Below are 25,684 nucleotides of genomic sequence, written 5' to 3' on the forward strand. Positions count from 1 at the left end.
AAGACATAGGTCATTTTCTGCATGGTATACTTATATTTCTTCAATTAAATGTATGTTCTTCTCAGGCTATGCCTTGGTGATTCCAAGATTTTTTGTTCCAAAACAGTATAACTATAGCCAAACAGATTTCCAATAAGAATGTGTATTCTTGAATCACTTCTATTGGACCCAAGCTATCTGAGATTCCTCAGATTTGGACTGAGAGGGACTTTTTACCCTGGTTTTCTTCAAATATGCTTCTACTGATTAGGGATGATGAGATTTCCACCTACTTCCTTTGAGGGTAGATTGCCAGTTTTGAGGATTGAAATGCAGAAAGCGTTTTTTTTGTGTTCATCAAAGTAACTGTGCCCATACAGAAGAAAAGATAGTGTGTTAGATGTAATTTCCACGCGTTTTGTTCATTTCATTAATCCAGGGTTGTTTGGCATTGCATTTGCAGGAATTCTTTCACAGAAGATAAGAACATTGAAAAACCACAAGTGCCATTTGATGCAATAGAAAATAAAAAAGGTAAAAATATAGATATTCCCACTTATTTCAACATAAAAATAAGTATTTCCTGGCAAAAAACGCAAAACTATTTAGCTTCATTAGCAATCAAAAATGAAAATTAAATGAGGAAATGCTATTTTCCCTTAAATTTGGAAAGGATTTTCTTAAAATTATAGAGAGGGAATCCAGCAATCCTACTACTGGATATCTATCCAAAGGAAATGAACTCCATATGTTGAAGAGATATTTGTACTCTGATGTTAACTACAGCACTACACGCAATAGCCAAGATATAGAATCAAACTAAGTGTTCATCAGTGAATGGATAAAGAAAATGGGGGTATATGTACACAATGGAATACTATTCAGCCACAAAAGAGAAAGAAATCCTGTTGTTTGTTATTTGTGACATAGATAGTCCTGGAGAATGTTAAGTGAAATAAGCCAGACACAAAAAGATAAAAAACCCCATAATCTCACTCATGTGGGATTGAAAAAAGTTGATCTCACAGAAGTAGAGAGGGGTTACCAGTTTTATGCTCTCGTAGAGAGCAGAACAGTAGTTATTAGAGGCCAGGGAGGGTAGGAAGGGAAGGAGGTGGCCAGAGATTGGTTATAGTTAGGTAGAAGAAAAAGTTCTGTTGTTCTATTAAAAAGTGGGATGACTATCGTTAACCAATATATATGTTTAAATAGCTGGAAGAGAGGATTTTGAATGATCTCATCACAAAGAAATGTTAAATGTTTGAAGTGATAGGTATGCTAATTAGCCACATTTATTCATTACACAATGTATACATGTATCAAAATATTTCACATTATACCCCAGAATTATGTGTCAATTAAAATAAAACTTTAAAAAAGATAGTAAAGTTGGAGAGAGTGTAGGGAAATCAGTATTCTCATAGTGCTGGTGGACGTATAAATTAGAACAACCTCTATTAAGGGGCCATTTAAAATCTAAGAAAAGCTTTAAAAGTTATTTTTATAGATCGGAAATTTTACTTCTGAATGTTCATTTTAAGGAAATAATATATACAAAATTTAATTACATAAATTATCAACAAATTAAAAAAATAGAGTTCATTATTATTGCAATAAGAGTGGACTGGACACACAAATTAAGCTAGAGTCATCAAATAAAATGTTATAAATCCATTCTTCTGTTGTGAAAGAATATGACATGAAAATTTTTTATGATCTATTGTTAAACCTAACAATTGGCTACCTCACCGTGAAGCTCAGGAAAAATCAATGGTGATTTATATTTTTCCTCTTTGGCTTATCTCTGTTTTCCCATTTTTTCATTCCAAAGAACATCTGAGCTTTTTGTTACAAGAAAAAAAATACTTCTAATTTTAAAAAGAAAAAAAGTGTAAAGAAGTACCCATCTATATGTCTATAATATTTTTTTTTAGTTCAAATTTGTTCTATTGTGAAACAGGATTTAGCCCAATACAGTGGTTTTCAATGTGTGTCCCCCTCTCCCCAGAATCACCTGGGAAACCTAGCAATTCAGATCTACTCAGTCAGAATCTCTGGTGATGAGACCCAGCAATTTGTCTTTTAACAAGCCCTTCAGATGATTCTGAGGCCAGAATTTGAGAATCACTGGTTCAATAGAATGAATCAGTAGGTGCAGTGAAGAGCTGAGAGAAACTGCCTTTCTTTTGCCCACCAGTTTTTTCCTCTATAAATGAATGATTTAAGCACCCTGAGTGTTTTATTCATTCATTTCTTTCATAAATATGTATTAAGGAGTTTTTAAAATAAACATTTGGTTGAATTAAAAATATAGAGTAAATATTACTGGAACCAACTGGATGGCACTCTTATAATTCTAATGACTTGGGAAATTATAGTCATAGGATATAAAAACTATAAGGAACCTTGGCTGATCAACTTCAGGCAATAAATGGCATTTAGACCATTCATTTTCTCTCTTAATATTTTTCTATTTGAAATAATAATTCTTCGGAGCTTTGAATAAAATAACTTATTTTATTGTAGTTTACAGTTTTACTTAGAAGTGTTCACTAGTATAATAAAAGTTAAATGAAAAACATGTTTTACTAAGTTATCTAATAACTAATTGTATATTTTAACATTTTGACTAATGGTTTTTATTTTAAATTTACATTTCTTTTTTTTTTTTTAGCTACAGTTCCACAAATTAAAAATGAAAATAAAGAAATACATTGCAGTGATGGTGAGTTGAGATTAAAGTGTTGTAGCAGCATAATAAACAATTAGGGAACAGCCTTACTTTGAAAAAAAATCCATCATTTTATTATATGTGGGTATCTTATGCTGATAATTGTTAAAGTAAATTTTAGAAGTTATTAGATTTCCGATGGAGTCAGTATCTATCACTTTTGCATAAGAACATAAAATATTACATTTTTTTTTGTTTAAGGACAATGACTTCCAAACCCACTTTGAAGGGCTTTAGGAGTTGTAGGGCATTGCCTTGGAAGCCTTTCAGATGTAAGAGCTTGGCTTATCAGCTTTATATACTGATCTTTAGGGGTCTCACTACCTGGTGGTGATTTCTTTCTCACCAGATTGTTGCTGTAATGGTTAGTACTTCAGTAGAATTTTCTTTATAACAGTTGAGAGTTTTTAAGCCAATTTTCAATTTTTTTAATTCATTTTTTAACCAAGACAATACGAGAAAAGTAAGCACTTTTAAGTTTGTATTAACTTTAAAAATGATTTTCTTCATTGTGGTCAGTATTATTATTATGATGGTCTCGCAAATATATCATCTTAGAGAGTCTAATTGATTTTTCCAAAGTCACAGGGTTATTAAATGCCTGAGCTGTATCACAAAGCTAGATCTTCAGATTCTCTGTTCAACGCTCCTGAATTTAGGCCGGGCACAGTGGCATGCACCTATATGCCCAGTGCTTTGGGAGGCCAAGGCAGGGGGATCGCTTGAGTCCAGGAGTTCGAGGTTACAGTGTGCTATGGTTGCATCTCTGTACTCCAGCCTGAGTGACATAGCAAGACACTGTCTCTAAAAGAAAAGAAAAAGAAAAACTCCTGAGTTTTCTTAATATTCTATAATATATTGTAGAAAAATTGAGTTCTATATAGCAAGATTTTTCTTGATAATGTATACCTTAAAATATATATACGTGTGTATATGTATATGTATACGTATAGCTGTATGTATTTGGTGCTAAAAATCAAATTAGAAAATTTAGTTTTCCACAAATAAAAAATCAATTTCAGTAAAACATTAAAGCTGAAAAAAAGTGTAGATTTAGATTCAATTTATTATATTATTTATTTATTTATTATAGATAGGATTTCACTTTGTTGTCCTTGCTGGAGTGCAGTGGCACCATCATAGCTCACTGCAACCTCGACTTCCTGGGCACAAGCAATCCTCCTCCCTCATCCTCCCAAGTAGCTAGGACTATAGGCATGAGCTACTACATCTGGACAATTTATGCAATTTTGTATAGAAAGGAGGTCTTGCTACATTGCCCAGTCTGGCCTTGAGTTCCTGATCTCAAGTGGTCCTCCCGCCTCAGCCTCTCAAAGTACTGGAATTACAGAAATGAGCCACCATGGCTGGCCTAATTTATTATTAATAGACGTCTTTGAATTTAATAAAATCTAATTTTCATCTAAAATGCAATTTAATTCATTCATGATGTTTTATCACTATTGTTAAGGTCATGGTAGGCTGAGAGGTTATAATAATATAGTTTAATAGAATTAACATATATAGCCAATTAAAGAAAATGGCATTTTAAATAAAGTATTGCTAATAGAGAACAAAGATAGCAAGTACTATTTATGCCATTCCTTCCCTGCACTCACCATCCAATCTCCTACCCCCAGAAAAATACATGCTACTCCATTCTCCTGGAAAACTGTTGTCTAGAGTATGGTAGGAAAAGGACTAGTGAGAAAACTAGGAGCAAAATTAGAGTGAACACTTGTTGAGGGTCCACTCTGTGCCAGGCCCAAGGCAAGATGCAACATCCAGAAAGCAACTTCGCCTCTTTGGGCTTCTATTTTCTCATTTGTAAAATGAAAGGATTGCATTGGATGATCTCACTTTTTTTTTCCAGTTCCCATGTAATATGGTGTAGATGATGTGAATATGTTAGATAGGCACTTTAACTTCATTCATGTTTTTATGCTGATAAAAATTAGTCCTGCCTGGATCTTTAGTAATTAATCTTCTGGCTTTTATGGTATAAAATAAGATTTAAAAATAATGTGAGGATGCCTCAGAACAGGTGGGATTATCTTTAAGAGTCTAGGCTCTTCTCATGTTCAATATGAGTTATGATTATTCCTCAAGAGAGCAATCAAATTCTGCAGTTAAAAGAAATCCATTAAAAGCGACCAAAACTTCAAACAGCTTTCCCATATATACTTGCCAAATAGGTTAAGCAGCCTGCTACCACAGTACCTTGTGCTGGGTTCTCCGTAGATCTCAGGTAAGCTGGCCTGAGACAAGTTGAGACTGGGATGGGAAAGATGCCAAGTAAACACCAGGTGTTTGTAGGCGGCAACACTGATACTTCAGTGGAAGATGATGTCAGAACTAAATCAGCTTTCAGACAGGGGTTTAGGAGATAGTGCTCACACCAGAGATGGAGACTTTCTGATGAAACCAAAAGTAAGCACTTGCTGAAGAGAACGATTGCACATTTATTTCCTGTCATCTAGGGCTGTTTCAGTTTCTAAGGAGGAGACCCCATTGAAAACCGTGACTATTAAGTGAAAGTATAAACTGCAGGGAAATTAACTGTCAGAGAATCTTTATAAAAATATATTCTATCAAGTTAAAGCACATCTTCTATGTTTTATTTTGAAAAAAGATCTTCCTCTTTGTTATTCACTTTGCTAGTTCTGAGCAGAAAAGTGCGACTGTTTATATTCCCTTTGTGCCTGGGCAATGGTCATTTCCAAAGCACAGCCCATAACTCAACTCCAGCTTTTTTAATGTTATATTGGGCTTGCAGCCATTTGAATCAAACCTCATGATTAATAATATCCTGCTTTTATTGTGCTTATCTCGGGGTCTTTAACAGAGAAATTTCTGGAGAAAAAACTTTGATGAAAAAAGAATGTATTATTAATAAGTGGTTGAATTTGAATTAAAAACTGTGGTCCTTTACAGAATGACTTCTAATAAAACCAATTTCTGCCTTCATTCTTTTTTCTTTTTTATTATAAGAAAATTTCAGGGGCTGTTAGGATCGTTGAAATTATAGATGCAGTCCACCTACATCTGTCAGCCAGATACTATCTTTCATTGACCATTAGGTCAAATTACAAGTAAAATTAATGAAGCAGAGAGTTTACCCAATTCAGTGAGTTATTCAACCAACATTACTAGTGGTTTATTTTTTATTAAGATTTTTTTATGAAATAAAATTACAGTATATCTATTGTATTATTATTTTTTATAATTTATACCTGAATTTGTTTTTCTTCCATAGCCTGAGAAAACTATAGAGTATAGGTCAGAAATATATAGGGTTTTTTTTTTTCATTTTAATTGTTTTAGTCCATAATGGGAGCTATACAGAGACCTAGTCCCCAGAACTAGAATGATGCATCCATATGGGTTGGTGGTACCCATCGTCATGGATTTGGTGGTGCACCTCCACGTCCATCAAAGAAAAATAAAAATTTTGGTCTTGTTGAAGCACAAAGACTGGGCAAAATGGGCAATGCAGCTGGAGAGCAAGACAAGGAAGGGATTGTGAAATGCCTTGTTTGCCTTATTGGGAGCTTGGACTTGACTCTGGAAATGATGAGAAACCACTAAAGAATGGAAGACAAATCATCAGATTTGATTTTAGGAAAATCAATATTATAGCTATGTAAAAGCAGAGGAAAAAAACAACAGTTACTAAAATAATCTCCTTTCTCTAAGTTCAGTTTTATAGCTTTCTGTAGCAAATTCTGTGTTATCTTTTTTGTTGCCATGTTGTTAAATGTCACTGAACATTTTATGTAAGGCAACACCAAGATACTTTAATTTTACTGATTTTTATAGAATTTTGTATGTTTATCTTTGTTAGCATTTTGTTGACAATTGGAAAGTATTGATGGAATGAAATACTCCTTGACATTTCTTTGAAAAACACTTTGTTAAGCTTTTGGGTAATTTGTTTATTCTAAACATTAACATTGAATATAACTTAACAGTAGCTGGTGTATGTGCCTATAAAACAATTTTTTCTATTTTTCTCACTGAAATATAGCTGTAAATAATTGGGCTAACAAAGAGAAAGGTTTTTTTAATGCCTCAGAATCAATGATATGAAGTAATATTCTAGATTCTATGACAGGATGGAGCAGAGTATAGTATTTCCTTCTTATACTTTATGGTACTTTCCCAAGTAAGGTGGCCTGGGCATGGAGCAGTTTCAGGATGCCCTTGTTTTTGTGTCTGTTTGGTATAATACTGGAGTTTGCAGTCTTTGCCTCACACTGCCTATAAGATACTATATCAATCAAGTGGTATTTCAATGACACTCCACATTAAGAAATTTTCCTCATTCCTTGCTGGTCCTCTTCTGCCACCATCCCACAGAGCCATCACTCCCACTTACATAGTTGCTTGATATATGCAGTAAATATCACGAAAATGTTATCAATCCACAGGAGAGACATTTTCCCACCTTGTGTGCCTTTAAACTTTCAAGGGCTGAGCAGAAAATACCATCTGTATAACGCCGACTAAAGTCAACAGCTGTTATATGAGGCAAATTCTACAAAATCTGATGAATTGAAAAGCCAGCTGCAGCCACAAATCAACTATGATCAGGGTACTGATTGGAAAGTCAGCAGGGATCATTGAAGTTGTTCAAAGGAAACAGAAAAAGAAAAACCTAATCATATATTATTTAAAGATATTTACCCACTTCACAGTTGTCTTTGTCATTGTTTTTGTTTTTTTAACAGATAAAAACACACCATGTCATATCAAGCAGATCTTCACACATCCACATTTGGAACTAAATCCTGACTTTCATCCAAAGATCAAAGATTATTACTGTGAAGTCCCATTTGATGTGGTAACAGTGACAATTGGAGTGGAAACTCCTAAGTGTCAGTGCAAGGTGCACCTGTACGAGCAGGCAGGGCCAAGGTATGGGATGTTGACTGGGGCTGTGTTGAGACACTATACTGGGAAGTAGACATTTGATGCAAACTTTGAAAGTGGTTCAGAAAAGTTGATTCATAAGATCAGTTGAAAGATTGCCAGGGTGTGAACTTTCCCCTTCTCATTTTTTTAAAAAAAGATTTGTAACCTTTGCAGCTCATCTTTGTAACAATATTTTAACAAGAAAGGATCTTGTTATATGAAATACAGGGAAGATCCATTAAGGAAAAATTTTACTTATTGTTGTCTTCATGTTTTAACATTCTCGAAGATGTCAAGTTTTTGAATATTCAAAAATTGATTGCTTAAACCAATTGGTGCACAATTTGTGGACACAGTACCCCTAACTTTCCTAACCTCACTGGCTTTTTTTCCTATTGATTCTTTTAAAAGTCAGCAACTCTTTTGTTCATAATTTTAAAAAGAAGATAGAACCTTATTCTGTGCTGTGTCCATAGCAAAGAAGATACTCATGGTTCCATGCTGGAACCCTCGGGAGCCACGTCTAGTAGAAAGAAAGGATTCAAGTCAGGACAACCCGGGTTCCAAACCCTGACTCTTCTATTGACTTTGAATGATGTGTTTACCAGTTCTAGGTCATGGTCTTTATATGTAAAATGGGGACAATCCTATTGTATTAAACGAGATAATGTGTGACCCTGGCAGGTGGTTAATAAATATTAGTTTCCTTTGCTTTAATTGTGGAAGATATAACTTGCCCTGAAAGAACACTCTTGGCATAGTAAAGTACTGTGAAAGAGATATTTATTTATTTTCATATTTTAGGTTTCTTATGAAATTGTACAGACCTTTCCTGTTATTTATTCAAATAGGTATTTAGTAAATATTGATATATGAATCTGTTTGGGCTGAATTAAATCTCCCCTATTCATATTCTATTTCTCTCTCCCTCTTTCTCTCCAGCTTTGCCAGCTACCCTCTGGGCTTAGGAATGAACAAAATCTCAATATTTGTTGTGGATGAATCTCCAGCACACGGTGAGACCCTGATCATGTACAAACTCACCATCTATAGAGAAGACCGCCCAAGTCTGCCCTTGTTTGAGGCCTTCACAGCATGTGGTTTTGTGCAGGTAAGTGAAGTTTACATTTGCACTTGGGTTGAATTGGGAATGATCTGTTAACCCAGGCGAAAAATGCCAAATGAAAATTATTACAAGAAATTGTATGCCTTGAAATCGAAACTGTGGTTTCATTTCAAAAAAGTGAGAATCCCAGCCAGGTATCTAAGTCACCTCGTTGTGAGTGATTTTCTTTTTAGTGTGATGGCTACTGTCTGTGCTCATTGTTTTCAGTGGGCTTATTGTGGTTAATGTTCAAAAAAAATGTCTGAGGACTCACACTTAGTTGTGAAATCGGTTTCACATTTTCCTTTTAAATTGGGCTATTTTTCTTGGATTTGTCCCTGGATCTACTTTTGAAATTTTAAACTAGATTTAGTAGAATTTACTTTGAAGAATAAGAGGAAAATTTATGAAGCTATTTTACAAAACGGATACTGGATAAATGAAACTAAATTTGCTTGGGATAGTTAAATTTCTCATTCACTTCTCATACAGTAATCATTTCGCAAGGCTGTAGTTTCTCTTGTGAGCAACACATACCATTTTGTAACCTTGTTCATTTTGGAGAAAGGTGAATGTTACCCTAACACTTTTGTTCTACGGTTTTTCCGTATTTTTGCTCTTTTAAGGATCCTATGTATAACTTTGTACATTTCCTTATATCATATACCCCTTGCTACAGGTGATTCCAGGGAAGTAGTAATTGGTATTTTTATCACATATCTATTAATTCACTCAGAAAGTATACTTACAAATATATCATTGTCACATTATATGTTACTGGGAGCTTTGAAGAATAGCTGGTTAGTAAAAGAGAGGTATTGCTGACTGGGCCTTGATAGGTAGCATGGTTACCATGTTTTTTATAAATGTAACAGCCAGGCACAGTAATCACCCCGCCACTGTCTTATCTGTTTCCAAGAGCTTTAAAAATCTCAGGGGTTGGTATAATTTTTATTTTTTGAGGAAAACATATCACTAATTTAGGAATTACCACTAAATCAAATGGAATTTCACATTGGTCTGAAGATTCATTCAAAGAAAAATATGTTATTCTCAAAGATATTAATAAGCATACTTAAAAAAGAGTAGAATAGAGTTCCATGGTCAAATAAACCCATTGGTTGATGAAGCAATAAGCTAAACAAAGTTAAGTAGATGTCTTTACTATAGGACTTCCCTGAACCTCTAATATAGTAATTTAAATGGTGGTTCATTTATAGTACGGAAAATATATAGTGTGTTTCATTTCCAAACTTATTTGATATGGTTTTAATAGAATAGCTATTGATTTTTTTTGTGGGACAGATTTGAGGAAACACTGGTCTACACTATGGAGAAGACTTTAAAATATGTTCCTCTCAGGTTTTGACCCTTCAGTTTGCTTTATTTGGATTGCTGTCTCAACTTGCTTCTGAACTGAAGAACAAATAATATAGCCACACCAAAAATCTTTAAAAAAATAAACAAAAACTTAGAGGGAGGTGTGCTTTTGTATATTTGTGTATATTTGTGTGTATAATTATTTCTAAACTAAATATTCTTACCCTTTTTGGTGGAGCATTTTTTTCATACATTGCTGGGAGAAGTGTGAAATGTTTGACCACTTTGGATAACTTTGGCAGTATCCACTAAAGCTAAATATATATAAATGATTCAGCAGTCCTTCTAGCTATACACCTAAGATAAATGAAGTCATATGCCCATAAAAAGACACACATACACAAAATCTTCATATTGGTTTTATTCATAGTAGCTAAAAGTTAAAAAAATTCAGTAAGAAAGGAAACAAATCCAATATTATACTATTGGGGCATTAAAAATAAATGAAGTATGGATACACACAAATATGAAACAATCTTCAAAACCTTACATTCATAAAAAACAAGCCAGACATCAATAATGAATGCTAGCAAGGATGTGGAGAAAAGAGAACCCCTGTACTCTGTTTGTGGGAAAGTAAACTAGTCCAGCCACTATGGAGAACAGTATCGAGGTTTCTCAAAAAACTAAAAATACAACTACTGTGTAATCCAGCAATCCCACTGCTGAGTATATTTCTGAAATAAAGGAAATCAGTATATTGAAAAGCTATCTGCATTCCCATGTTTGTTGCAGCATTATTCACAATAGCCAAGATATGGAATCAACCTAAGTGTCCATCAATGGATGAATGGACAAAGAAAATGTGGTACATATATATAATGGTGTATTACTCAGCCATAAAAATGATATCCTGCCATTTGCAACAGCATGGATGGAACTGGAAGATATTAAGTGAAATAAGTCAGGAACAAAAAGACAAATATCACATGTTCTCAGTCATATGTGGGAGCCAAAGACAAGTGGATATCATGGAGATAAAGAGTAGAATGCTGGTTAACCATAGTGTGAGTAGGGCAGTGGAGAGGCTGGGATGAAGAGTGGTTGTTAATGGGCACAAAAACACCAACAGAAGGAATAAGGTCTAATGTTCAATAGCATAACAGGGCAACTGTAGTTAGCAGTAATTAATGGCATATTTCAAAACAACTAGAAGAGTGGAATTGGAATGTTCCTAACACAAAGAAATGACACATACTCGAGGTGTGATAGATATCCCAATTACCCTGATTTGATCATTACACATTGTATACTTATATCAAAATATCACATGTATCCCATAAATATATACAACTATTATGTATCCACAACAATTAAAAACAAAAAAAATTAAAAGAAGCCAGATATATAAAGAAATACTGTATTTCACTTATATGAAGTTCAAGAATAAGCAAAACTAATCTATGTTTATAGAAGTCAGAATAGCAGTTACTAGAAGGTGTAGGTACAACTAAGCATGAGGGAACTTTTTGGGCAAATGTCCTATATCTTAATCTGGGTGCTGGTTACATATATAACTAGGTGCTATATAGATAGATACAAATTTAATTAACTGTGCGTTTAAGATTTTTGCAATCTACTGTTTAAAATTATACAATATATCAACTATACATGTGTATTTGTGTATATATATATAAATTATGTATACTGCATATAAATTATACCTCAAGAAATTAAGAAAAAAGATTGGTGGGAAAGTTATATATTCCTTTCTTCCATGACACGTTTCTCCAATGTTGTATTGATCAGAAACAAGTTAATTATCATGCCATTACCTTAAAGAATGGATTACGTCAGGAAAATGTTACTATAATATCAAGAAAAGTATTAGAAAATTCTTGTGGGATGAATCCTACAGATGATTGCAGAAAAGTATGTTGGTAATTTATAAGAATCCTTTCCACAAGGTCTTAATTTACAGTTTATGTGTGGTCCCACAGTAAGTATTATATTTTATAACATGGAAAATTATCTGATAAGCACTAGTACTTTTTAGAAAGTGTCAAATGAGTGAACACAAAAATGTGGCATGAATAATGTGGACTGCTTTAGATACTTTACTAGGCACAAGTGGCTTCATGAGCTGGGGGAAGTCAACAGCAGGGGTAAAATTTTCTCACCATAGATTCCACTTAAAATTCTAACCCATAGACTTTTCTATTATTTCTCTTTTATATTTAATCTCATTAGTGTCTTTAGGTTTCAAATTAATAGCTAAGCAGATATACATCATGAGACTTACAAATTTTTACTTTTCCAAGCTGTTCTTTTTTTTTTTCTTTCTGTCAACAACCACAATGTCCTCACTATATTTGTAGGGCTGAAATCTAGAGTCAAACTGTTGCAGATTAAATGGCAAGCTGTTACATTTAAATCCCCAAAGCCTATGCAGGCAAATCTAAAGGAAAATGAACTAAACTTTTATTATATTTTATTTATAGGTCAAAGGGAAAAATTATAATTTCTCCCTACATTTCAAATTAGATTTTGGCCTAATGAACCCCATTATTAAATTTTAAATAAACATTGTCTTAATATATTTGTGCTGCTCTAACAAAATACTTGAGACTAGGTAGTTTATAAAGAACAGAAATGTATTTCCTTTAGTTGTGGAGGCTGGGAAGTCCAAAATCAAAGCACCGGCCTTTGGTGACTGGTGAGGTTCTTCGTGCTGCATCCTCACATGGTGGAAGCGGGAAATGAGCAAAAAGGGAAAATTCTATGTCCTCACATGGGGAAAGACGCAAAGGGCAGCAAAAGGGTCTAAAGTAGTTACCTCCAGCACTTTTATAAGGCACTCATCCATTTAGGAGAGTGGAACTCTCATGATTTAATCACATCCTAAAAATCTTAATGCCATCACAATGGGGATTAAGTTTCAACACATGAATTTTGGGGACATTCAAACTACAGCAAACTTAAAAGGCCATCCACTTCCAAATAACCAAAGAAGAAGAAACCAATTTAAGATTAATCAAGCCTCCTAATTTCTCCTTCCCCTATTCTCTTACCTTCTGAGCATCAACTCTGCATGTTACCATTTTGCCAAAAGACTAGCATGGCAGAGTAAGCAAAGATAAAGCATACCAGTCAATTAAAAAATCAATTACAATAACATTTTGATAAATAGATAATTTGATTAATTTATTAATAGACATTTTATCAAATGTTGTTAAGTACCAACTTAGCCATAATGAACTATTTGAGTTTATTTAATGCCTGTATTTTAATTATTCTTATGCTAACTAGAATTTGTATATAATTGTCCCAGAGACAGCTCTGAATTTAATTAGCTCTTAGTTTAGTTAATTACCAGTGAAGGAGAAAGAGTTAATTTACATAACATATAACCAGATTGGGATTAGAGTTTCTCAATCTCAGCACTATGGACATTTGAAGCTGGATATTTCTTTGTTCCAGGGAAGTTATTCTCTTTATTGTTGGATGTTTAGCAGCACTCTTGGCCTCTATCCACTGGATTCCTATAGCAACCCCCTCCCCAAGATGTGTCAACCAAAACTGTCTTCAGACATTGCCAAATGTTTGTTGAGGGACAAAGTCAACCGTGATTGAGAACCACTGGTTTAGACAAATGGGTTTCTGTATTTCTACTGTCCTATGTGTTTACTAGGAGTGTGAATAATTTATGGGTAATCCTTCTGTTGTATGTTGGAGAATCATTCTTATCTTTCATCTTTGTATTTTAAATCATTTCTGTAGACAGTGATACTATTCTGACAGCTCTTTATTCTATTCATTAATCTGCCTTCTTTTTTGCCCAATGTAATTATTACAATCAGAAGCATGCATTCAATTACAGAAAAGATCGTTAATGAAACATAAAACATTATATAATATAATGAGTCTGTTATTTCATTTTGATTTACCCATAAACAGTATAATGTTTTGCTGTTAGGAAGAAAGATTTAGAAAGTAATAAACTGTTATTGTGGCTAGAATATGTAGTGTTTAGGAATTAATAAAATATACTTATAAGAAAATTGCTATACACATAGGGGAATGTTTCTTTTAATACCCCTTTCCATATCAAAAAGTTTTGACATGGGGAACAATATAATATTCACACAAGTTGATTTGTGTAGATGATCTATGGTGTCATATACATTTTGCCCTCAAAATGTTGCACCAGAATAGGGTCATAAATAAAAGCTACAGGAAGGTTATATATAGGAGAAGCTTGGAGACTATGTTTCACAGATCTGTTTGAAACAGCTTGCATTTTAAAACAGATAATACTAAGGAAGGGGAAAATAGGATTTAAAAAATTCTCCAGCATTTAGCTACACATTTGAAACTGGCATTTGATGACTTATTTTTAAAAAATCAATTAGCCATCTAGATTCTGAGATATTAAATGATGTGTGAATGACTTCAGTTATGATATTTTGAAATGGTTTAGAACTCTCTCATTTATTTTTTGTACCCTTCCAACACCATAGAGGGCTATTATAAAATAGCTCAAGTGATAGTTATATAATAGCAAATATCCATAATGAGAATAGGGAGTGCATTTATCAGTAATTATTTAATAAAAACCTATTAGTTTTCAAAGTTGTACTGTCAATTAAATACCTATTTTAATGGTTATTAGTTACCTTGCCTACTTCAATTTACCAGAGGAATATGATTTAATTTTTCAACAATACAATATGTGCTATAGTGAAGTGCTCTCAACTAGTAACATTTATTAAGTACCCACTATGCACTTTGTTCTGAGAAATATGCTATGTGCTATAGGGGAATACCAATAGCAGCAAAGCAGCAGCCGAGGTAATAGGTGTAGTAGCAATGAAGCATTTGTAGAACTTTTGTTATGTGCTAGGCATTATGTTAGGCACTTTACCTTCTTGCCTTATTTAATCTTTACCCCAACCTTGAACATAGGTGATTTTTTAATCCTCCTCTTATTTTTTAACATATGGAGAAACTAAGGCTTTAGAAAGGTTAGAAATCTTGTCAACCCTTTCTATGAAATAGATCATTAGTAAAGGTGGGGTTTGAATATAAGTCTTGCTGACTTCAAATTGAGGAAGAAAGAGAACAACTAAAGAAATAGGAGCAAATCATACTGAAGATGCCAGACAGGAAGAACTTGTTGGGAATTGGGGAAGAGAGATGAGAAGAATTGATTGGGAGTTAGAAATGAGATTGAGTGAACTGGGCTGCCCCATAGATTGTATTCCTGACATGTGTGGGTCCTAGTCACTTTTCCCTTTGTGGACCCTTTGTTCCAACAAATAAATAAATATTACATTTTACAATAGTGTTGATATAAAGACAAATGTATTTATATTACAGATATAGACTGTCTTCTCTGACTGAAAAGTTTGTTTTCTTTCTGCTTTTAAAGAAAATAAAAATTTGGGGGCCCCTAAAATATCACATGCTGTATGCACTGTGGCTGCTGTGCCTAACAGAGTAGTTGGTTCTACTCTTCTGTGTCACTGTAAGAGATCTTTAGCAGTGGCACCTACTTCAATATCAAATGACCTGGGCTGTCGGCATTCTTTCAAGTCTTGCTAAGTGCCCTTGATTTAAATGCATAACCTTTGCAGGTATTTCAGATTCTTTGTCCATGGACTGAGGCATCCTTTACCAGTGAGCCATCCTTTACCATCATTTACCAAGAGCCCACGAAGCACCTAGGGAAGCGAAATGTTATTTTCCTGAGCAGCAGGTGCACGGAGACATTTTGAATGCATAGACCTCCCCAGTGGCCAGGAAGCATTTGCACACATCCAAGGCTTGGGAGGTTTTGTTTAACATTCAGTTTTCTTATAAAGCAAGCAAAGATCAGAGTGGCATGTTCTTTCAACCATGATCTGTTTCAGCACTTATATAAATTATCTTTTGTGTTGATGAAAAAGAGTCATGTTGAACACTCACCTCATGAGGTCATGCCACTTATGATCAGATTACCATTTACATAAAAACTTTTGCTCCGCACATTTGTTTTGCATGTTTCTCCAACTCACATCTGCTTCCTCTGTTAGAGAAGCAAACTTTTGCTACCCAGCAGAGCAGCAGAGCCAACACAATGTGCAGGAGAATTGGTGCAGGAGAATGTGCTAGCTTCTGACAGCATCCAGAGAAGTTTCTCTAAGTACTGCCTCTGCAGTATTCCCTCATTGTTGCTTCAAGTTTATGTTTTGACATTCTAAGAATTTGTCTTCTGATTTCTGAACTGGACACAGAAATAGAAAGGAACCCTGAGAGGTTTTTTTCCTAAAATATTCTGCTTGAGTAGCTGGATTTCCAATGTGACATTTGAAACTTTGAAGCAGGTTGTAGCTAAAACAGAAGTAGAGGGAACCTCTTTTTGATTAATGCCAGTCCCTGATGCCCACATCTTTATGGGCTTTAATTGCTCCAAAATTTTATCTTTTATCTATCTTTCTTCACTTCCTTCCCCATTTCTCAAGCCAAACTAACTCAAGCAAAGGTATATACCAGCATAGTGAGGATGGTGGTGAAAGAAGAGATCTTAGATATGAAGTATTTTGTTTTCATGATTTCAGCTTTTAATTTAGATTCAGGGGGTACCTGTGCAGGTTTGTTGCATGAGTATGTTTTGTGATGCTGAGGTTTGGGGTACAATTGAACCCACCACCCAGGTAATGAGCATAGTACCAAAGAGGTAGTTTTTCAACCCTTGCCTCCCTCCCTTTCTCCCCCATCTAGTATTGTCTATCATTGCCATCTTCATGTCCATGTATGCCCAGTGTTTATCTCCTACTTATAAGTGAGAATATGTGGTATTTGGTTTTTTGTTCCTGCATCAATTCCCTTAGGATGATGGCCTCCAGCTGCATCCACGTTGCTGCAAAGGACATGATTTCATTCTTTTTTATGGCTGTGTAGTATTCCGCATGGTGTATATGTACCACATTTTCTTTATCCATTTCACTGTGGATGTGCATCTAGGTTGATTCCATGTCTTTGCTATTGTGAATAGCACTGCGATGAACATACAAGTGCATGTGTCTTTTTGGTAGAATAATTTTTGTTTTGGATATATACCTAGTAATGGTATTGTTGGGTCAATTGGTAATTTTGTTTTAAGGTCTTTGAGAAATCTCCAAACTGTCTTCCACAGTGACTGAGCTAATTTACATTCCCACCAACAGCATAAGTATTTCCTTTTCTCTGCAGCCTCAGGTTGGGCATTTTTATAAGTCCTTTTCCCACAGCCAAACCGAGTCTAAAACATTATTATTATTATTATTATTATTACAGATGGAGTCTCGCTCTGTCACCCAGGCTGGAGTGCAATGGCACAGTCTTGGCTCACTGCAACCTCCACCTCCCGGGGTCAAGCGATTCTCCTGCTTCAGCCTCTCGAGTAGCTGGGATTACAGGCACCTGCCACCACACCCGGCTAATTTTTGTAATTTTAGTAGAGCTGGGATTCGCCATTTTGGCCAGGCTGGTCTCAAACTCCTGACCTTGTGATCTGCCCACCTCGGCCTCCCAAAGTGCTGGGATTACAGGCATGAGCCAGTGGCCGGCTGATGTATTTTTTTAAAGGATATTTTTGGCTTTATCAAACAAAGTTTGGCTCTATATAGGATAAATTAAAGCAAATGATTCCTCTGGGCCAGTGGTTCTTAACATTTTGGAGGAGGCAGTGTGCCCCTTAGAATATCTGATGAAAGTTTTGACCCCTCATCTCAAGAAATAATGTACGTATATATGCCCAATGCCATATACAATGTCAGAGGTATGAAAAGTGCCAGGTAAAAATTCCTATCCTAGTAACTCACAATCTGAAGCAGAATATTACTAGCAGTGACACACATAATAAGGACAGTTTCATTTCTGTCATAAAATATACATGATTATAATTCAGTTTATTGAGCACTTGCTTTGTTCCAGCAACTGCACCATTTATACACATTGTTTCATTTGTAGTTTTAATGATAAAGAAATTAGTGTCTATTTAACAATATAACATTTTGGAATTGTGTGCTTTTTTCAATGATCTGTATTAGCACAAAGAATCAACAATTGATATAATTCTCAAAGCAAATTGCCACCAAATCTAATATTTTCCTTAGAAATAAATATCTGTAAAGGGCTACTAGCCCTTGCTTTCTTCTTACAGGCTTAAAAAGTGGTTATGAGTTGTAGGTAATGGTGCTCCTGAAAACCCAGAGAAATTGAACAGTATATCATTTGGACTATTTATATTGTTCTCATTAGTCAAAGCCATTGGTGTGCTTTCTTTCAGCAGGCTATAACAAATTGTTTTTTGTTCAAAGAAAGGTTGGCCCAATGTTTCAATTAGGTAATGCTGAGAAAATTTCCACATGCATTTGACTAACTGTGACATTTCCTTCAATAGGCATGTGTTGTAGGAACAAGATTGGGGGATGGAGTATTCCTTGCAGATGGTTTCACTGATTGCAGAACTAACTACAGGCTGGTTTGATATATGTTCCCTGAAGACAGAATTAGGACACTTTACCGCCTGACATATTTAACTTCTTTTGAAAATGATGCTAATTTGTCCTTTTTTTCTTTTTCACCCACACCCTTTTATAGGCAGGACTGATGAGTTTAAAACATTGAGCATGACCTCATTCTTCAAAGCAGAGCAGGCCCCTACCCAGTGCCCTCCAGCTCTCAGGACCTCATTCTTTAGCAATGTGGTACAGACGTTCACTGTGTTTGCTGGGTTTTTACCTCCTCCACATCCCCCAGCTCCCCACCCCTCCACATGCTTGAAGATGATCTTTCCAGACCTAATGATTTGGAAAATAAATATTGCATGTGGGCTTCTTGACCTGACAAATTATTTTAAAATTAAATTCTTGATAAAGTTAAGAGACCCAGCTTTCAAAGGTTTAAGAAATAACAGGGAGGGAGAAATTTTCTTTGAGTGAAATAATCCCTCTTAAATACTTTGATCAAAATACTATTTATATTGTCTAGATTTCAGTCACAGCTCAACCCTTACTTGTCAGAGACCTTGTACAATTTCTCATCTGTCATACATGGATAGTAATGATACTAATGCTCTAAGGGAGTTTTAAGGAAAAATTGAGTTAATATTGTGAAGATCTTGGAACAGTGCCTAGGCACATAAAGAGTCCAGTATCCATGTTTGCAAAATGTATATTTTAAAAGAGACAGATAAATAAAATATGTCTTCAGATTGGCATAAGAGGAAAGTTTAAAACATCAAATTTTATTTTTCCATTGAAGTCTAGTAAAATGTATTGGAGATTTTCAAATTTCTTAAATTTAAGTTTAGATTTAATAAGATACAAAAATATGAAGGACTTTGTAGCATGAATCACCTGTGCTAAATTATACAGTACATTTTTGTAATGAATGTGATTACAAACATTTCAGAATTGAGTGTAAATTTCGCCTTAAACATGTATTTTAATTTTGACAGTTGCATGATTAATGGTGGATTTCATTTTATTAGCGGTCTCAGATGAGAGACTGGGAATTTAAGAATTATTTAACAACAAGAGACAAAACCTTTCTTTACTAAAACCGGAAACATCTTTCAAAGATTCCATTTGGTAGATTCCATTAAGGATAAGGATGAGGGGATCAATGTTCTCTCTGCTGTTTTAATAAATTAGTAGCAAAGGATAAAGATATTACCTATGTTTTATCAGGAATGAGGCATAACCATAATGTAATTTAATTATTTTGTATCTGTAATCTCTAAAAAATACTATTAGTCTAAAAGACTGTAAACTTGTTCATTTATTATAATCAACTAAATGAGAAAATGAGTCTTAGCCTACATGATTTCAACCAAAACTGCTAAACTCTTCCTCACTTTTTTGAAATCAGATTTCATTCCAAATGACTTTTAGATATTTCCCAAATGCTAATATATCTTCACGGATTAGAGAATTGTCCCTCCTGAGAACATTTAGATGCATTGCATCTGATAATTATTTAGCACTTATTGTGTGTTAGGTTCTATTCTAATTGCTTTCCACTTATTAACTCAATTCTCAAAACTAAACCAAACACTTAAAAGGTAGATACTTTAATAACTCCCATTTCACAGATGAATAAAAGGAGGCACGAAGAACTTGCCAAGGTCACATAGCTTGTAAGTAGCAGAAACCATTTTTGAACCCAGACATCCTGGTTCCAGAGCACTGCTAATTACAAGCTATAAGCCACTCTATCACATACCAAAACAAGATTGTTAAAGTAAGTACAGTTGACCATTGCATAACACAGGATTCAATTACATGGGTGTAGTTATAAGCGGATTTTAAAAAATAAATATATTGAAAAAATTTTTGAAGATTTTCTGACAATTTGAAAAAACTCACAAACCATCTGGCCTAGAATCATCAAAAATAAGAAAAAGTTAGGTATGTCATTAATGCATAAAACATGTAGATCCTAGTCTATTTTATCACTTACTACCATAAAATATATACAAATCTGTTATAGAAAGTTAAAATGTATCAAAATGTACCAAACCCTTACAGACTATACATGGTGCCATTCCCAGTCCAGAGAAATATAAACAAATGTGAAGATGAAGTATTAAATCAAAACTACATAGAATGAACTGTAGTATGTACTGTGCTACTGTAATAATTTTGTAGCCGGTTATTGCAGTGAGCTCAAGTGTTGCAAGTATCCACATAAAATGTCAACTGACACTAATCATCTCCATATGAGGAGTTTAACTCTCCAGTAAATTGTGCATCACAGTAAAAAGGGATCTCTCTTTCTTTCTAATTTGGATGCCCTTTATTTCTTTCTCTTGTCTAATTGCTGAGACCAGGACTTACAGAATTACATTGAATAAAAGTGGTACAAGTGGGCATCCTTGTCTTGTTCTAGTCCTTAGAGAAAAGGCCTTTAAATTTTCTGTTCAGTACAATGTTAGCTGTGGGCTTGTCATACATGGCCTTTATTATTTTGAGGTATATTCATTCTATATACATTTTGATAAGGATTTTTATCATAAAATATGTTGAATTTTTTATTTTTTATTTTATTTTTATTATTTATTTATTTTATTTATTTTTTTGAGACAGTCTCACTCTGTTGCCAGGCTGTAGTTCAGTGGCACAATCTTGGCTCACTACAACCTCCAGCTCCCTGGTTCAAGCGATTCTCCTGCCTCAGCCTCCTGAGTAGCTGGGATTATAGGCATGCGCCAGCACGCCCAGCTAATTTTTGTATTTTTAGTAGAGACGGGGTTTCACCATGTTGGCCAGGATGGTCTCGATCTCCTGACCTTGTGATCCGCCCGCCTCGGCCTCCCAAAGTGCTGGGATTACAGGCGTGAGCCACCGCGCCCGGCCTAGAGATGTTGAATTTTATCAAATGCTTTTTCAGCATTGAAATAATACGGTTTTCATTCTTGATTCTGTTAATGTGTCATGTTTATTGATTTGTGTTCACAGATGACATGATCTTATACCTAGAAAATCCTAAATACTCTATCAAAAAACTTAGAGTTGCTAAACAATTCAGTTAAGTTGCGGGTTGCAAAATCAACATAGAAAAATCAATGGCATTTATATATGCCAACAGCAAACAACCTGAAAAAGAAATCAAGGAGGCAACCCCATTTATAATAGCTATAAAAATATAAAATAACTAGGAATCAATCTAACTAAAGAAATGAAAGATTTGTACAAGGAAAACTATAAAACTCTGATAAAAGAGGTCACAAATAAAATGGAAAGATGTTCCATGCTCATGGATTGGAAGAATTAATATTGTTAAAATGACAGTATTTTCCAAAACAATTTACAGATTCAATGCAATCCCAATTAAAATACCAGTAACATTCTTCACAGAAATAGAAAAACAATCCCAAAATTTATGTGGAACCAAAAAAGATCCTGAATAGCCAAAGCAATACTTGGTAAAAAGAACAAAACTGCAGACATCACACTACAGGACTTCAAAATTAACTACAAAGCTATAGTAACAAGAACATCATAGTACTGGCATAAAAACATATGCATAGACCAATGGAGCAGAATAGAAAACCCAGCTATAATCCATGCATTTACAGCCAATTCACTTTCACTTAAGATGCCACGAACATATAATGGGGAAAGGACAGTCTTTTCAATAAATGGTGCTGGGAAAACTGGATAACTATATGCAGAAGAATAAAACTAGACCCTTATTTCTCATATGCAAAAATCAAATCAAAATGCAATAAAGGCTTAAATCTGAAACCTGAAACTATAAACTAGCAGAAGAAAACATTGGAAAAGTGCTCCAGAAAATTGGTCTGAGCAAAGATTTTTGTATAAGACCTTAAAACCCCAGACAACCAAAGCAAAATTAGACACTCAGGATTACATAAAGCTAAAAAGCTTCTGCACAACAAAGGAAACAATCAATGAAGAGATAACCTAAAAAATGGGAGAAACGCCTTGCAAAGTGTCCATATAACAAGGATTCAATAACTAAAATATGTAAACAACTCAAACAACTCAATAGCAAAAAAATTTGATTTTAAAATGAGTAAAAGATCAGAAAAGACATTTCTCAAGAGATACAAATGGCCAACAAGGATGTGAAAAAATGTTCAACATACTAACCATCAGAGAAATGCAAATCAAAATCACAATGGCATATTATCTTACTCCAATTAAAATGGCTTTTATCAAAAAGACAATAACGGATGCTGGCAGGAATGTGGAGAAAGGGGAACTCTGGCACACTGTTGGTGGGAATGTAAATTAGAACAGCCACTATGGAGAACAGTATGGAGGTTCCTCAAAAAAGTAAAAATAGAACTGCCAGATGATCCATCAACCCCACTGTTGAGTATATATCCAAAAGAAAGAAAGCCAATATAGGTAAGAGATATTTGCACTCTCCTGTTTATTGCAGCGCTATTCACAATAGCCAAGATATGGAATCAACCTAAGTGTCTGTCACAGATGAGTGGATAAAGAAAACATGGTATTATACACAATGGAATATTATTCAGCCATAAAAAAGAATGAAATCATGTAATTTACAGCAGCATGAATGGAACTGGAGGCCATTATATTAAGTGAAATAAGCCAGGCACAGAAAGACAAATGTTGCATGTTCACGTTCATATATGTGAGCTAAAAAAATACATCTCATGAAGATTGAGAATAGAGTGATGGTTACCAGAAGCCAGAAATGATAGAAGGAGGATGGAAGGAAAAAAGAATATAGCTATACTTATTACCACTGAACTGTATGCTTAAGAATAATAAAGACAGTAAATTTTATATGCATATTTTGTCTAAATAAAAAAATTAAAAAATAAAATGTGATCTCTCATGGCTCGTACATATTTTTATTGTGTTTAGTGCAATACTGTAAACTTGAATAACACCAGGGCACCCATAAAAAGTGCCACCACTAATGATGCTAGAAGTGCTCCCAAGAAGCAGAGAAAAGTCATGATATAACAGAAAAAGTTGAATTGCTTGATATGTATTGTCAGTTGAATATGTGTTAATCAGTTGTTTATGTTAGCAAGGATTCAAGTCAATAGTAGGTTATTAGTAATTATGTTTCTGGAGATTCAAAAGTTATACTTGGATTTTTGACTGCCTGGAGGATTGCCATTACTAACCACCACCCCTCTTCTTACCTCCTGCTGTTCAAGGGTCAACTATATATACTTTACATAGAGTTTTGCCTCCAAGAGTTAATTTGTAGGTTATTGTTTGGAACTTGTCATTAATTTCTGGTGCGTGTATAGAAGTAAATTTACATATGAGGTTAGGTTTTAGGTAAGCCTTTAAAAGCCCACTTAATATACGATATCATTAATATAGTGACGGGGGCAGTCATAAGAAAGGGGTCGAGTGCACCAGGGAGCCCTGCAACAATTACGTGTGGGGAAAAGGTTTGAGGGGCCAACATTGTTAATGGGGAAGATACCAGTAGAGGAGGGTGTGAGCAACGAGGTGTGTTTCTAGCTGTAGGATTGACCAGTAGCTCTGTGGCCAGTAGCCAGTTCATAGTTAGGCCATTGGTGAGTCTTGTGTTCCAATGTCACACTGAACTTTGGAGTTAGGAGGATCTTTGACATCTAACACCTCACCCTGCATATCAGTAAACCTCAATAATTTGCCAAAGTCCACCATCAATAATTGACCAAAGTTCATTGCCAGTCAATGAACTTTGCCAGCAGAGTAAGGTTGAGAACCCATGAATCAGGTATCAGACCCGCTGGCAGTTTGTAGTTGTGCCTTATGTAGAAGGGCTATCGGCATCCAGACCTAGACACGGTTCTTGAGTTCCTGAAAATGAATAAAGTGAATGAATAAAATGAGTAAAATGAATGCAGGATTGCCAATTCACTGACAATTTACCCTCCCTGGCTGAAAAAGTTCCCCATTTCTTCTTTAGAATATTCTTTATAATATTGACTTAGCTCTTCTATACCCTTACTGGTTAAATCTTAGTGGCATTGTCTTGATATCACAAAATATAAAAACTGTAAAAAATTTTTTGATGAAAGGGATGCATTATATGCACAATTATAATTCATTACTTTAATAACCCTCCTTCAGTGATATCTCCAAGGATGAGACCTACATTGGTAATCTGCAAATGTTCAATAGCCAATCAGCAAATAGGAAGTAATTATTGGGTCATGGTATCAACATATAAGAGATAATTGTTATATTAAGTTCTGCTGTTTAAGGGTTTGCATGTTTGTTAGAAATTAAACAAATACATTTGACTGAGGCAATACTGGTACAGAATGAAAAAATAATGATTTGTGTAAAGCCCCCAAAATAGCCGCACTGACTGGGAGTCTTTGACATCCTCTTTCCCATGCTAAGTCCATCTGTGATCACGATAACCCCAGTCTGGCATTCAGCCCTCCCTGCCAACTGGACACATGCCGCTGATGAACAGCTTCTCACCCCCTTTCATAACCAGAGCACAAATATTAGATGAATTTCCTTTGAACCTTGCTTCCTCTTGGCTCTTAACATAGTCTAGCTCCTTAGAAGAAACATTTCAGGTTCTGGGAGACACAGAGTCCCTTATTAATCATCTTTTTTTTTTTTTCTGGAGGAACAAATATTAAAAATTTTTTTATATTTCTCCAAGGTAATAGATACTGTGTATCATGATTGGAAAAGATGTCCCACTTCTTAAATATTTAATTAGAATCTGTCACTGCAGGATATGGAATATTAACCATCTAGCCCTTAAAAAGAGTACTAAGGTTTCTCTGCATAACAATAATACTATTAATAATAAGAAACGATAGTCATTTTCTATTTGATGCTTCTTCCAAGAACTTATTTCTTTAGACACTTTCATTTGTAACTAGCCAGACAACAGCCAATCCATATTTAAATAACTCCGTGTAATAAAATAATGTTTTCCATGTTAAGAGGAAGGATTCCAGAATGTTATATTCTTTTTAATGCCATTATCCAGTTAGAACACTTTTAACCATAACAATAATAATTTCCAGCTATCCCAAATCCTAAAATAAAGTGCCAACCCCCCCAAATATATTTCGTTACTGAAACATGTGTAAACAATTATGAATATCTAAACCATACTGGTATTGGTTT

The 25,684-nt window shown here is 34.6% G+C and overlaps 1 protein-coding gene across 6 annotated transcripts in view; it reads left to right on the plus strand.

Annotated features, from left to right (window-relative positions):
• Window positions 1–25,684, plus strand: part of CPED1 (cadherin like and PC-esterase domain containing 1) — a 315,315-nt gene that overhangs the window by 145,297 nt on the left and 144,334 nt on the right. For all 6 annotated transcript variants that reach the window (XR_010158959.1, XM_016945383.4, XM_016945388.3 and 3 more), the window contains 4 exons: window positions 443–513; window positions 2,654–2,704; window positions 7,441–7,627; window positions 8,567–8,735. Coding sequence is in view for 5 of the 6 variants with exons in the window: in XM_016945383.4 (XP_016800872.2) it covers window positions 443–513; window positions 2,654–2,704; window positions 7,441–7,627; window positions 8,567–8,735 (478 nt within the window). In the remaining variant the exon portion in view is untranslated. The remainder of the gene's footprint in view (window positions 1–442; window positions 514–2,653; window positions 2,705–7,440; window positions 7,628–8,566; window positions 8,736–25,684) is intronic.

Source organism: Pan troglodytes, chromosome 6, assembly GCF_028858775.2.
Source record: "Pan troglodytes isolate AG18354 chromosome 6, NHGRI_mPanTro3-v2.0_pri, whole genome shotgun sequence".
Taxonomy (NCBI): domain Eukaryota; kingdom Metazoa; phylum Chordata; class Mammalia; order Primates; family Hominidae; genus Pan; species Pan troglodytes.